General features: G+C 44.4%; 1 protein-coding gene across 2 annotated transcripts in view; it reads right to left on the reverse strand.

Annotated features, from left to right (window-relative positions):
• The window catches only part of PTPRU (protein tyrosine phosphatase receptor type U), an 870052-nt gene that overhangs the window by 331598 nt on the left and 523066 nt on the right, over window positions 1-15388 (reverse strand). For both annotated transcript variants that reach the window (XM_078682521.1, XM_078682520.1), the window contains exon 8: window positions 3971-4282. In XM_078682521.1, the coding sequence (XP_078538647.1) occupies window positions 3971-4282 (312 nt within the window). The remainder of the gene's footprint in view (window positions 1-3970; window positions 4283-15388) is intronic.

Raw genomic sequence — 15388 nt, forward strand, 5'->3', positions numbered from 1 at the left:
GGTATCACTGTAATGGCTACATAGTCACTACTCACATTCCAATTGTTGTTCACTCACTGAAACATCTTCCCATTGTATCTTACGAAAAGTATTCCTTGCAAAGTTTTCCAAAAGCTTGCTCATGTGTACGATAGCAGTTATAGATAAGTTAGATTTGCAACATTTCACTGGGATGTGCCAGTGTGCGCTCAAAGGATCGCGGTGAGTAGGCGGCTGCCTGACCTCACTAGTTAATTCTTTGGGTAAAATATTGATGTGATAAAGTGTTTTTAAAAAACTGCTTTTTAAACAAAGCTTTGTGGCGATTTTTAAACACTCAGGCTGTTTACACTTGCTTACTTGCACATTGCTCTTTCCGGCTCCCGCCTCGGTCCCTGCAGCTGATTGCTGTTTGTGTGGCGGGCGTGGAGGCCAAACACTAGCACATGCAGGGCGTTTCCGGTGGTGGAGGGGGCGGAGCTGTCCCTCCACCTCACACGCTACTTAAACCGATGTGTCAGTGTGCGCGCAGCGGACGCACCGCTGGCACGCTGAAGGCGCCCCTAAAGCAAGTCCGTCCGCTCCCGACCGGGACCAGGGGCCAGGACCCCTGCCACTTGCGGCACGGACCTCAGAAACTCACTAACTTACTCCAGAAACGCCCTCATAGAGCTCAACAGACCTGCCCCAAACAACCATGCAAAATGCAATAAAGCCTCTCCTGAACACATCAAAGGACCATTCACATGCTTAAAATGCAAATGGTGCAGCCTAGCACACATAGAACTAACATCCAAAACGGGGAAAAATGACCTAAAAACCAAATGCCTATACTTCAACGCCAGATCCTTACCCTAAACACTCCTTTGAGATCTGGGACACTATTAACGAAATGAACCCCGACCTAGTTTTTATAACCGAAACCTGGCTAGATGAGAAGAACTGCCCTGATATAGCCAACGCACTTCCCCCAAAATATAAAATTGAACGACAGGATAGGCAAGGGAAAAGAGGAGGGGGACTTGCCATAATATTTAAGGACAACCTCAACTGCCTCCCCATTACAGCAGCCCAGTTTGATGAACATAAATTACTAGCATTCTAGCACAAGTATCTAAAGGCAATCACACCCTACTAGGGTGAGCAGTGATCTACAACCCCCCCCCCGGCTACCATGCCGATTTCAGCGCGAAGCTCACACAACTATTCCCCGCCTGCCTCAAATATAAAAACTTCCTGGTGATCGGAGATTTTAATATTCACTTTGATAAATCAGACCACCTAGTGGCCACACATCTAAACAATGACATGCAAATTCTCCAACTCAAACAATGGATCCAAGGCCCCACACACAATGCAGGCCACACACTGGATCTACTGTTCCCCAATATTGATACCATTTCGACTGAGGAGATTCAACCTGTGACATGGACAGACCACTCCCTAATCTTCTTCTCATTTGCCGAGCCTGCATTACCCACCAGACCATCCCTACTTATGCCCGAATTTTACAGACCCTGGAAACTTGTCACCCCGGAAACATTTAAACTCCACTGGCCAAAAAACATCAACCTAGAAAATCTAGGTACTCCCCACACCAACAAAGGCGCTCTGAATCCCGAAACAGAGATCATCCACACTTTGAACTTATGTGTCCCCAAAATTAAATCGAAATCCATAAAAAGACCACCTCTGAAAAATGGTATACTCCAGAAATTAAAGCACTAAAAAAGAAATGCAAAACTAGGGAACACACTTGGAGAATGTCCCAACTAGATGCCGACAAGCTAGCCTACAAAACTGTTCTCAAAATTTACAATCATGCCATAAAAAATGCCAAAAAGACACACTATGCACAAAGAATAAATGAAAATGGCAACTCAACCAAAAAGCTATACAAAATCATAAAAGAACTGTGTAAACCTACCTGCATGTCCCAAACGTTGCACCCTTCAACAGAGAACTGTGAAATGATTAGTAACTTTTTCACATACAAAGTAGAGAAAATCAACTCAACATTTAACCTAAACACCCCTGTGGTCCCCACTAGCAAGGGAGAATCAGATCCTTCTTCCAATCACCATGCCAAACTGAATAGCTTCGCCCCAATTTCAAAAGCAGAAGTTGCCAGAACCATAAATGAAATCAAATGTGGAACCCCCCTAGATCCCTACCCACATTTTATTTTTAGACAGATCCTACCCACCCTCACCTCAGCTGTCGCGCAGCTTTTTAATAACTTCCTAGAAGCAGCTATCTTCCTGGAGACATGGAAACATGCCATAGTAACCCCACTATTAAAAAAAGCAGGCACAGATGTGGCGAACCTGATCAACTATAGACCTATTTCTCAACTTCCGTATCTCTCCAAAGTGTTGGAGAAGTTGATTTATAGACAGCTGTCCAAATACCTAGAAGATAACAACCTATTGGACCCCTCCCAAACGGGATTCAGGGCCACCAATAGCACATAGGCTACACTGCTGGCCGTCACGGACAATATCAGAAATTCTCTGGACCAAGGCCCTGATCCTGTTAGACCTGTCGGCAGCGTTCAACAGGGTCTCTCACCACCTTCTACTAGAAAACTTACATGAGAAGGGAATAAACGGAAAAGCCCTTGAATGGCTCAGTTCCTTCCTATGCAACAGAACCCAAACTGTACAGCTAGGAGCCTTCTCATCCAAACCTAAACAACTGAAATGCGGTGTCCCGCAGGGAGCATCCGTCAGCCCCACGCTGTTCAATGCCTATGTTTCACCCCTGGCACAAATTAGGACAAAATGGGGTTTGGGTGTATGCTCCTACGCAGATGACACGCAACTTACAATCACTATAGGGAAGGGGCAGGAAGACACCAAAACGAAACTTACCAGATGCCTTACCAAAATAGCTAATTGGATGGCAGATCACTGCCTAAAGCTAAATGCAGACAAAACTGAGATCCTGCTCCTCGGAGAAGCCAAACATACCTGGGTCACTTCCTGGTGGCCCTCTTCCTTGGGAGACGCCCCTGCACCCAAGCACTACGCCAAAAACGTAGGCGTACCTATTGATGACACACTATGTACACAGGCCCACATAAGAACTTTATGTGGGAAAAGTTTTGCCACCTTGAAACTTCTAAAAAGGCTATTCCCATGGATCCCCGTGGAAAGCAGGAAAACAGTCACACAGGTCCTGCTGGTCAGCAGGCTGGACTATGGCAATGCCCTTTTCGTGGTCATGCCAGATTACCTATTCAAACGACTACATGTGGTGTAGAATGCTGCAGCAAAACTAGTGTGCAACAAAGACAAATACAACTCAGCAAAGGACTGCCTAAAACAACTCCACTGGCTGCCCATGCGTCAAAAGAGCCTGCTTCAAGCTCCTTGGACATGCCCACAGGACACTCCACGACACAGGCCCCATGATCCTCCAGAACAAAATATGCTTCTACACTCCTACCAGATCACTAAGAACGCAACTCTCGCTCTTGCCGAAACAAAAAAGATAAATAAATCTAGAACAGGAGGCCACAGCTTCTCACATCTGGCAGCAGGGCACTTGAACAAGCTCCCAGTCGAACTCAGGCTAACCAAAGAATACAACGTCTTCAGGAGAAAACTTAAAGCACACTTATTCCCCAAAGACTGATATCTGATCCATCAAACTCACAGACCCTACTCTTCACCGTAATCCTCAGGGCCGTGATATCCCCTGAGATGAATGTTGCGCTCTATACATATATAAATACATAAATCAGATGACAATCTAAAACCCAGAGGCGAAATTTCCTGTAGCAATAACATTACGATACTGTGGTGCACCACTTTTGACCACGAGGGTCCTTACTAAATGTTCAGTACTCTCCAAGCCAAGTTCTTACCCATCTGATGTCAATAAATTGAGCACCATTACATTGAGAAATAAAATCAGCTGTTATAAACAGAGCTAGGAGACACCAAAAATAATATAGCAATCACATTATAAAAGAATAAGTTCTTACTATCTTCGTCGGTCTGGAAGGTCAGCTCTTTGCCCTCCTTGCGTCCTTCTGGGTTAGCGAGCACCAACTTGACATGCACATTGCGATAGGGACGCAGGTTCTTGAGTGTGTAGCGGTTCAGGCTCCGTTCTATTTTGACACATTCCCGCACTGTCTGGTTGCGTCCGGGGTTGCCTAGGTAGTAGCGGTAGCAGAGGGAGACACTGTAGCTGTGGCAGCGGGTCACATTGTACCCTAGCGGCTCCCATTGCAAGGTCAGTTGCCGTGGCTGGATCTCAGCAAAGCCCAGGTCTTTTGGGGCTCTCATTGGCTCTGTTGGGGATGAAAAAAAAAGAAAGCGGAAAGGTAAAAGGGTTAGAACACAGTGGAAGACCAAGTCATCCTCTGACATAAACACTTGATTTTCATTTCAGGAGGATGACACACCCAATGTGCAATATATTGGCCATCTGAAGGGGAGGATCAACCCACTGAAGGCGAAGATCCACCTAACGAAGTGAAGGATCAGCCCATTCAAGGGGAAGACCTGTCCACTACGGCGTAGTAGAAGCTTACAGTGAACACAAATACTGTTGAAACTTTATCTTAATTTGGCACCTAAAAACTGTCAGCACTAACAGTGGTCTGTCACTTTAAAAGACATTTTTAATTTTTAGGGTTGGAAGCATTTTTTAAGAAGGTGTCCAATATTAATGTGAAATCGTAAAACATGAAAACATCAATAAGTTCACAGTTCAGTTCATAAGGTATATTTTTTTCTTTGTCGGGTGTTTTAAGCACCTACACAAACAGATGGTCGTATATGAAAAGTTAACCAAGGATAGAAACAATCTAGGTGAAATGCTCAGACCATGTTCTTTAACTATTGGATGGAACCATTTATTTCTTAGGGCACTGATATATGGCAAGCAGAAGGACCCTCGGCTCTTACTTCACGTGACTAATATATTTATCCATTGAGGGAAATCATAAGGTGTGTAATGGACAGCTCAATCACATTTATATAATGCATTACTCGGGTCATTCATGTCTAATCTTCAACTATAAGAGAACCCCAATGGTGGTAACCTTTACAAGTATTCCCTCCTCCATAGTTCATACTCGTTAGGAACGTGACAGGTTTTCTATATTTGTTAGTATATTTTCTTGTATTGGTGCATTTACCTAGCTCTTCTAGTCTCATGGTAGGGTGCCGTAGGGTATTATTGAACTTGTAATGATGATTTTTAACAAATAATTTATTCCCAGTAACCAACAATCCTAACTACTTACTGCGACATTAAATGTTATTTTCTTTGCTTTGGATGGATGGCGAACAAGGCGCATGTATGGTGAGCATCTGTTTTAGAATTCATTTTACTCTTAAGACCCCATTTTTTTGCCTTCTGCGGGCAGTATCCCATAAACCACAGCACTGGGATCCTATACCCATGTGCTCAACTGGAGGAAAACCAACTTCAAATAAACAGGACCATTTCTGATACCACCAGTCGCTGCTTTCTTCCCTGACCAGGCTACAGTTTTACCAGGAGAATTACTTAATCATATTTACATACGGCCATCGGTTTTCTACATCCTGGGTCAGGGCTACAGGTTCTATTGTTTTGGAGTCAAATATTTCCAAAACAATGCATTCGCATTCAACAACACAAAAAACCTTCCTCCCGCTCTGGAAAGACCTCACAGGCACCCTCACCTTCTTCATTAAAGGACGGTTTGCCTGTTGTGTATTAATTAACCATGCCAACACATTTTATTTATTTTATTTTTTATTTTGAGAGTTTTATACAGCGCGAACGAGACCCTTGTGGGTATCAGAGCGCTTTACAAGGTAGAGTCTTAGTTACATAGAAACAAGGTAAATGGCATAGAGATCACAGATAGACAGTGCTAGTATAATCGCTCTGTCTTTGACACGCGGTATACGAAACATAACAAAAAACGTACAATGTGTTTCAAGCATAATATAGATAAAGATAAATATCTAGGGTCTCTGGCTGGGCAGAGGACCTTGTAAGGTTCCGAGTAGAGGATACATTGGGTCAGAGAATAACAGTAGTCCCTGCTCAAGTAAGTTTAGCCATGAGAAGCGCCTTCACTTCTTTTTTGAAAGATGCAGTAGAGGGATTATGTCTGGTTTCTGGGGGTGGAGCATTCCAAATTCTGGGTGCCATCCCTGAAAAGGATCGCCTGTATGTTTTCTTCTTGTTGAATCTTTGCGGTTTCAGTAGAAGGTTGATAGAACTTCTTGAGGATCTGACACCATAAGAGGGCACCAGTTTCTGTGCCAGATAGCTGGGTGTATTGTGATGGATGGCTTTATGCGTCATACAAGCTATTTTCAGATGAATTCTGGCTTCAAAGGGTAACCAATTAAGGGATTTTAGGTCAGGGGATATATGGGAGCTTCTTTTGGAGCCAGTGATAAGTCTCGCTGCGGTGTTAATTGAGGCTCTCAGAGGAGCCGTTGCAGCTCTGGGTAGGCCACAGAGAGCAATACTTCCGTAATCCACTCTTGGGATGACTAGAGCTTGTACTGCCAGCTTGAAGTCTTTTTCCGGCAGGAAAGGTTTCAATTTTCTCAAAGTATTTATCTGAAAGTTTGCTCCCTTTGTTGCATTGCTGATGTGTGTTTGCATACTGAGGTTTCTGTCCAGAGATATTCCCAACGATTTTGCTGAATCAACGATGAAAGGTTGACAGTTGAGTGCAGTAAGGTGTTTGATCCAGTCTTGCAATATGGGTACTTTGGCGGGGGGAGCGATGAGGAGGAATTCGGTTTTAAGGGCATTCAGTTTTAGATGATTTTCTGCCAGCCATGTTTGAGTTTTCCAGAGAGTGGTGTTAAGCAATTTGATGTCTTCAAGGGTATGGATCTTGAGATATAGCTGTGTGTCATCAGCGTACAAGTGATATTACACGTTCGACGAGTAGAGAATTTTAGTGAGCGGTTCCATGAAAAGATTGAACTGTGTCAAAGATAATTCAGATCCTTGTGGGACTCCTAAAGTGACTGAGACGGGTTTGGGCAGGGAGTGATTGACCTTGATTTGTTGTGATCTATCTTGTAGGAACGAAGTAAACCAGCTTAGAACTGAACCGGCTAATCCCATTCTGTGTTTCAGAAGGTCAATCAGGTTATCGTGTTTGACAGTAATAAAGGTCGAGGACAGGTCTAGCAAAATGCTCCGTCCATCACCACCCCGTTTTGTACTGCTTTGTTCGCCATAAGTGTGGCAGGGTATGCTCAGACGTGAGTCCCTTGCTCACTTTGCCACTGGATTCAAGCAAGCCGGGCTGAAGACGGCTGTAATGCCAGACACAGGTCCTCGGAAGCTTGTTTCCGGTCCAGGGAAGGCATGGCTTGGCAGTTCGGCTGGACTGTTCCCATGAGGCACAGGGTCAGACTGATTTGCATATGGCCATGTCTGAACTGGGGTGGCAGAGTGGGCTAAAGAACGGTGATGGATTAAACCCAGATCTTTTGACTGGGTGTGAGTGTTTGATTGGTTCAGATGCTCCGTCCATCAGTACCCCCTTTTGTAGCAAAATGAGTAGGCATGCTCCATTTTGATCTAGGTAGGGATGTTGGATATAGGACGGTAATTATTTAAATCCACAGTGTCAGCCGTAGGTTTCTTTAGAATGGGAGATACCTGCCCGGCCTTGTGGGTGTCAGGGATGGAACCTTGGCATAAGGAGTTATTAATGATCTTGGTCCAGAGAGGCAGCAGTAGCGGGGTGAAGTCTTTTACATAGTTTGCTGGAAGGGGGTCGGCGAAGTGTTTGGCAGGATTTAAGGTAGTAAGCATTTTGAGAATGGATTCCTCACTGTAGGTAGAGAAGGATGTCCACGATGCCTTACTTTTTAAGTCGAAGTTTGAAGAGATTCGATGTGGGGAATTTAGAGGGGAAGATGAGGGGTTCGTATTTGCGGCAGAGTGCGTGATAAGATCATTGAGAAGCTTCTTCTTTATGGTATCGGTCTTCTGAGTGACGAAGGAAGCACATTCATCACCGTTAGGTCGTGGTCCTTGAGGCCAGTGCGGTGCATCCTTAGATTGAGTTTTGATTAACTCAAAAAGTTTTTGGGGGCGTTTTTTTGCCTGGTCTAATTGGTGGCTAAAGAAGTCTGCGTTAGCACCCTTGATCTTTCTATAGTATACGTTTCTTTTCTTTCTTAGTATCTTGAGGTGATTAGCAGATGGAGCTGCTTTCCATCTTTGTTCAGATAATCTTAGGGATCTTCTGTCCTCATTGAGTCTTCCATCGTACCAAGGCTTAGAATCTTTTGTGGAGACTCTCTTTGTTGGAGGGGGCTACCACATTTAGTATCATGTTCATGGAATTGAAGTAGTACAATCCAAATTGATGCCATGTTCCAATTTGAAATTTAGCAAAAATCCAGTTGTTTTTAGATCAGTCGGACCCTCAATAATCTCAAAGAACTTCATGGTGTGCACCTGACTTGAGTTTTGTCACTGTGTCAGAGGTTCTTCCAGAGTAGCACAGGAGTGGTCCTACAAAAGGACTCTGAATAGTGCGCCTATCACATGTGGCTGCCTGATCTACTCCGGTGCATGAATGTTTGGTAAATGCAAAAAGAACAATTGATGGACAGAATGCAGAACAATGTCATACATTCACCCCAGTGCAGAGATCTGGGCCTAAATCCATCGTTTTTTTGCGAGCCATGCCATTCCAGTTTGGACCCAGCCATATGCAAATCAGTCTTGACCCTGCGCCCATGGGAACAGTCCAGCCCAAACTGCTAGGTCAGGTCCTCCCTGGACTGGAGACAAGCATCCTAGGACCAGTTTCGTGCTTTCAGCCTTCATCAGCCAGGATAGCTTGTCTCCAGTGGCATGGAGAGCACAGGACCCACGTCTGGGCATCCCCGTCCCACTCTGGGTGACAAATGCAAAAAGAACACTTGATAGACAGAATGCAGAACAATGTCATACATTCACCCCAGTACAGAGATCTGGGCCTAAATCCATTGTTTGTTTGCTCACCATGCCATTCCAGTTTGGACCCAGCCATATGCAAATCAGTCCTGACCCTGCACCCAATGGGAACAGTCCAGCCCGAACTACCCTTTCATCACCTTGTGTTTGCTTTGTTCGATCTAATTTGGCAGGGTATGTCCAGATGTGGGTCCCTTGCTCACTTTGCCCCTGGATTCAATTTAGCCTGGCTGATGAATGGTGTTACCCATAAACCGGTCCCAGGATGCTTGTTTCTGGTTCAGGGAAGACCTGGCTTGGCAGTTCGGGCTGGACTGTTCCCATGAGGCACAGGGTCAAGACTGATTTGCATATAGCTGGGTCTGAACTGAGGTGGCGGACTGAGCTAAAGAATGATGATGGATTCACAGAGATGTGTGACTGGGGGTGAGTGTGAAAAGTTTCAGCGCTCCGTCCATCATCTCCTTGTGTTTGCCATGAATGTTTGGTACTCATGATGCGCCTCTCCTTGGGAGGGAGCAGGACTTTCATCAATGTGTGCCAGAAAAGCAGCATTTCCACTTGTGCCACTAACCCTCAGTGCCTCTTTGCTGTAGTAGTCGTGTAGCGTACTTATGTGGCACCCAGTGTCACTCCACTATCCTTTTCAATCCAAATAACGGACTAATATGTCCACCGCTCAAATTACTTTTACTTTCGTTTTTCACTATACTAATTCAAATACTAATTCAGTAGCGTGTTACTCACTGAAAAATCACTTTAACGCCTCGTCAGGGGTAGTAAGCTCTATATAAATGCAATTACAATACAATACAATACATGACGGGGCTCAGATTTAACCGATGTAGCAGAATGCATCCCAGAGCTCATCCCCTATGTCCTATGCAGCCATATCTGAATCATGTAGGGCAGGTAAGGGCGCTCTCATGGTGGAATATGAACAAGGTGGCTGTTGCCCTTTACAAAAATGACAGAAAACGTGGAGTCTGTGCATAGCTACTGTTTTCAGAGCACATGCATAGGAGTACTCAGCTATACATCAGTTGAGAATAATCTAAAATGAAGAATACCACATGACTACCTCAGGCTGGTCAAAGTGCATTTCATGGAATATAAGAGAAGGGGGCAAAGCGACAAGAAAATGACAAGAAAAGAATGGGGAAAAAAATCAGCAATATTAAAGGCAATGAGCTGTAGATCTGATTCGATGTACTATGGTATAAATGGGGCTAGAGGAACTAGCATACAGGTAACTGTCAAGGAACCAGGGTACAGGCAAGGACAGAAGAACCAGGGAGTACCAAGTGTAAAGTCACAGGGAACAGATGTGAGTAGCAGTAAAGTGGTGTATGTAGTTGTAAAAGTAATAAGGTCTAGGCAATGTAGCGTTCAGGTAGGTATAGGTACACTGCAGTAAAATTAATGGTAGAAGCACATGGTAACAACTGGAATCTAGGGTGTAGTTATGATATACTAAGCTTTAGACAAGTCTAGTGGTATAAGGGTATAGATGGATAGGGGTTGAAGGATATAGGCAGCTGTGAAGTACAGGAATATAGCCTGAGAAAGAAGCATCAGGGCATATATATGAAGGGAGAGACATACAATGGTATAGGGAAGAGAAGGTAAACTGGGTTACAGACTTCTAGTGGTGCTATGGTAGAGATAACATAGGATTTCAGGTGCTAATGTATAGGTGGAGGTAGGATTAGGATAATGGGGTATATGCTAGGCCTGGGGTGCCATGGTCTAAATTGGGGTAAATATACAAGGGTATAGGTTAGGGTAGAGATACAGGGGTAAAGGCAGAGATTAAGGCGCTAGGCTAAAGCTGGGAGATACCACAGTGCACAGAGATGTTATCGAAACTAGAGTATAAGTCGGGTGCAGGCACAAGAGAATTGGTAGGGACAAAGGATAGGGGTAACAAGAAAACAACAGCGAGACACAGGGGAAGAAATGGACAGGGTATATGATCAGCAATGACGACAGGATGAAAATAGGACAAAAACTATGTGATCCTGCAAAAAAAAAAGACCGCAGGAAAAACTGACATGAGGGCATTTTCTAAAATTGATTTGACCCTCTGAGAAAGCTATTCTTGTACAAACACTTCATGAAGCAGGGTCGAGGGTAGAGTTTCTCCAGAGCAGGTCGTCTCAAATGAGTTGCACTGCTGAATCACGTATAGCCCGCGTACTCTCCTCCCGTACTCGTGCTCTAATGTCCCAGAGCTATTCTAGAGACGCATAGTGCCTTCTCTCTACACAACGCCTGCAACTGTGTTCCCTTATAAGGGAGCTAGTTTTTGTTACAGAGGGGAAAATACATTATGCAGCTCAGTTCACTCTCAGCATAGAAGCAGCTGCCCAGGCAAATGGGCTAGACCTGGCCTCAGAATGAGCCAGCAAGCACCGACAGATGGGTAGCAGGGCAGATGGGCTGCTTTCATACCTCTACATCTCAGACAATCACCTTCACTGCCTCAATTCAGGATGGACCTCAAGACCCGGCTCTTCGAATGAACTTCAGACCCCCTCCCCTTTACTCCCCCCCCCACCTCCAAGCCTTGAGACCTTAACGGGTGATTAGCCGCACTCTATAAGAACCCTTATTGATAGCAATGTATTATAATAACAAAGGTAAAAAAAGAACAAAGAAAGACTGTTCCAAGGAATTACAGGTATTAACCCCAGTGCATAAGGAGCACTGGCTCCAGTATTTCCATCCCATTTAAGACTCTTGCTCTGTTTGACGGGGTGCAGACAAACGTGGATCCATTGCTCGCTGTGCCAAGATTCCCAAGCTACAGGGCCCTGCCAAGAACAACAAATAGACAACATCACTGCAGTTTCCTCTTTTCTGCTAATCCTGCGAGATATAGTTGAAATGATTCAAATATATGTTCTTTGTGTTGGTACAGACAAGAGGCCGTGTTTGATTCGAAGAGGTCTCTCGGGATAAAAAGGCGGATCCCTTGAGATCTTAAAAACTCATATACTTCATAGCCCCATCTCCCGTTTGTAGATATGGTGTATGAGCCATAAAAAGATAATAAAGTAATGTGGCGTGTACAGATGACGCAAATGCTCTCCGACACGTGATATTATTGGACCGCTGCTCCGACATGTTTTTGACCCAAATTCAATTAACTCTTTCAAATCATAAAATCTATGGCTTCAATATCAACGGGGGTGCAAGGTCAGAAAGCACTTCCTCAATTTTCTTGAGCGATGAAATGGTATTTCAGCATCCTGGGAGGGTGTGCAAATACTCCACAAATGAAAACATGCGGTAGGTCAAAGTGTGCCTTTCGCTCATAAGCAAACACATGAATTGAATCTGTGATGCTATGGGGCGGGCAGTGGTAAAACACAATACCTTGAAAATGGATTTCATGGAGACTACGAAAGAGCGGGCTAACCCTATAAAATTTTTGCGTGAATATTAGTCACATGAACTTTTGCAAACCAGTATTTTTTTGTACAAGTAATGACGTTTAATGGCAACCCGGAGAATCAACATATTTAATATTCTTGAGCTAAACACGAACCTATATTCTTTTTAAAGAAACTTGAGGGTGTTTTAATATCTGTCAGATCAGTGGAAAGCATGGGGACTAGATCTGGGATCCCGGGGGACATCACCTTCCAACCTATGTCTCATAGGCCATGAAACGCAACTGTCTCCTATTCATTTGACAAGAAAGGTGCTAAAGAGACAATCCTCACCAGACCTATGCTGTCGTATGGAGGTGATTTCATGGAGGTAGACGTTCATGGGCAGTGTATCTACTCCAGTACATATCGTAATAGGCCTGTTCCATGCGTGTGGATTATTCTGGGGATTTTTTTCGTTACACGTTACAGGGGACAAATCGCCACATTTTTTGTTCAACAGCAGAGTGAAGTTGGTTTTCGTTCGAACTTCATCATCAAAGCGTGCCAGTCTCACCACACTGGAAGATACAATCAGTCAGAACCCTTCTTTAATTGAAGCAGTTTTGAGATAATAACATCACCAAACATTTACTTCGCATTACTGAACCTAAAACTGAATGTTATCTAAGGAATATCTGCAAATGCAACATTTCTGATTGTGGGCTGCTCCGCCTCATTAAAAGGTGGCAGTAAGTTGTGAGATGTTCGGAGTTAATGGTTCTGCTTCCCACCACAGCGGACTGATTTTTCACATTTTTGTAATTTATGATATCTTTGAGATTGTTTCTGATTCAGGAGGCAGTTTTTATTTCTTCACACCTCTCTCGCCTCCCTCTCCAAGCTAAAGGGTAGCTGCAGCCTCATCTTCATTAGCTCATCATGATCTCGCCTGAGAGCCTTGCAGCTTATTGGCAGAGGGTTCATGTTCCTCATTAACTGCAACATCTGGTATGGGTGTCTAATTATGATAACTAATTAAACTCTTCCCTTGTTGGGCCGTGTGCACCATCCCTGTAGTAGAGCAAGCTCGACATGTCATCGATAAGGTAGGCTCTGATCTTCCTTGCCCACGTCTTCCCATTGGCACGCTGAGCTTCTACCCCAGTGCACAGGATTGGGGACCAGCCCTGATGCTGTCCGTTCCATGGCAGACCGGAAACACTTTAGAAAGACAATAACAGATTGACCAACACTCCCTCTTTAATAGGGAAGGGGAATCTCAACTTTAAATTATAAATACTCTGTGCTTCTTTCTCTTTACAAAGCACACCCTTGCCTCGTTTCAAGTAAACTATAGATTAAGAGTTTTGCCTCTTTGCCCTCAAAATCCCACTTCTTTGATTTCAGGATTAAAACACATCTTAATTGCCAGGAATCTATAGGTTTCAAATTTCTGAATATGTGGCTAAATGTTTGTGTGTTACCAGAGAAAATAGGACCAAAGAGGGAAAATGTATTTATACTGATGTGTCACTGAGATTGGAGAGGAGCAAATAATAAATATCAGAGCAAGTGTCTCTCACAACTGATGAGTATGACTCAGTGGGGAAGCTATTCTCCAAGCAGTGAGACTTTCACCTAAAGAGCGAGATTTGACGTGTTTATATTTACAGAGCTCAAATTCTGTGATTGTTGATCATCCGTCACCCAGTGAGAGTGGGTTTACACCGGTAAAGCTCAGTTAAGCCTCAAAGTTGGCTCTCGTGACTTCAGAGCCGGCCTTTCCTCGCATAGCGCCATTGGTGAGACACAATTTGGTGCCCCTCCTCCCACTTGTCATCTCTAATTGTCAGTGTGTTGGGGAAACGGGGGGTGTAGGTAGAAGGTGAAGGGGAAAAGGAGAAAGGAGAAACAGACTTCAGAACAATGTTTACGACATTTTTCTTTAGAGCCAGGTTGTAGGGAGACTGCTGCACGCTGCCTCTGAGTTCCTGTGAAGGTCATCGCCTCAGGCGTGGGGACAACTCGACCATGCTAAAGGCCAGTCCTGCCGGGCTCCAACCCACAGGTCCGGTCTGCTTCCCACTAAGTTCCTTACCAATTTTGAGGTCTATTGGAAAAATCCTGTATGAGAGAGCCCAAGTACACAGTCGGCACTTCAGAACTGTAGTCGCCGCTGCATAACTACAAGCCCAAGGGTCTGTCAATGCTCTAGAACTGTATCCTCAATCAAAGAGTCATCACACTGCAATTGTTGCATCAATCCAAAAGTCAGCCCTAAGTAAACACCGCTGTGGTGGGAAGCAGAACCATTAACTCCGAACATCTCACAACTTACTGACACCTTTTAATGAGGAGCAGCAGCTCACAATCAGAAATGTTGCATTTGCAGATATTCCTTAGATAACATTCAGTTTTAGGTTCAGTAATGCTAAGTAAATGTTGGGTGATGTTATCATCTCAAAGCTGCTTCAATTAAAGAAGGGTTCTGACTGATTGTGTCTTCCAGTGTGGTGAGACTGGCACGCTTTGATGATGAAGCTCGAACGAAAACCAACTTCACTCTGCTGTTGAACAAAAAATGTGGCGATTTGTCCCCAGTAACGAAAAAAATCCACAGAATAATCCACACGTATGGAACAGGCCCATTACGATATGTACTGGAGTAGATACACTGCCCATGAACGTCTACCTCCTTTGGTAGAAGGCCCTTGCGAAAAGTCAGACCCTGGAACTGTAGGCTTAAGTGAACAGGCAGCACCCTTACACTGCAGCCCTAATGAAGAGTAAGCAAAGTGGAAATGTAACTTTAGGCAAGCAGGCAGTGCTCTGGGACGGCAGCCCCAAATGTAAATGTAAATGTACAGGAATTTATATAGCGCAAATCACCGAGCGGTTTCTAAGCGCTTGCTTAGGGAACCCGTCCTGGTATTCCCCTGTGAGATAACCCTGGCAGGTTATCCGCAAGGTGGAAGCCAGGCATCCTGCCGCGAGGGGCCGTTGTGGAGATTAAGCAAGCTATTGCCCAGAGTCGCAGAGTGTGAACCCGTGAATACCAGAGTGAGAATTGT

The sequence above is a fragment of the Lissotriton helveticus genome, chromosome 3_1 (assembly GCF_964261635.1).
Source record: "Lissotriton helveticus chromosome 3_1, aLisHel1.1, whole genome shotgun sequence".
In the NCBI taxonomy this organism is placed as follows: domain Eukaryota; kingdom Metazoa; phylum Chordata; class Amphibia; order Caudata; family Salamandridae; genus Lissotriton; species Lissotriton helveticus.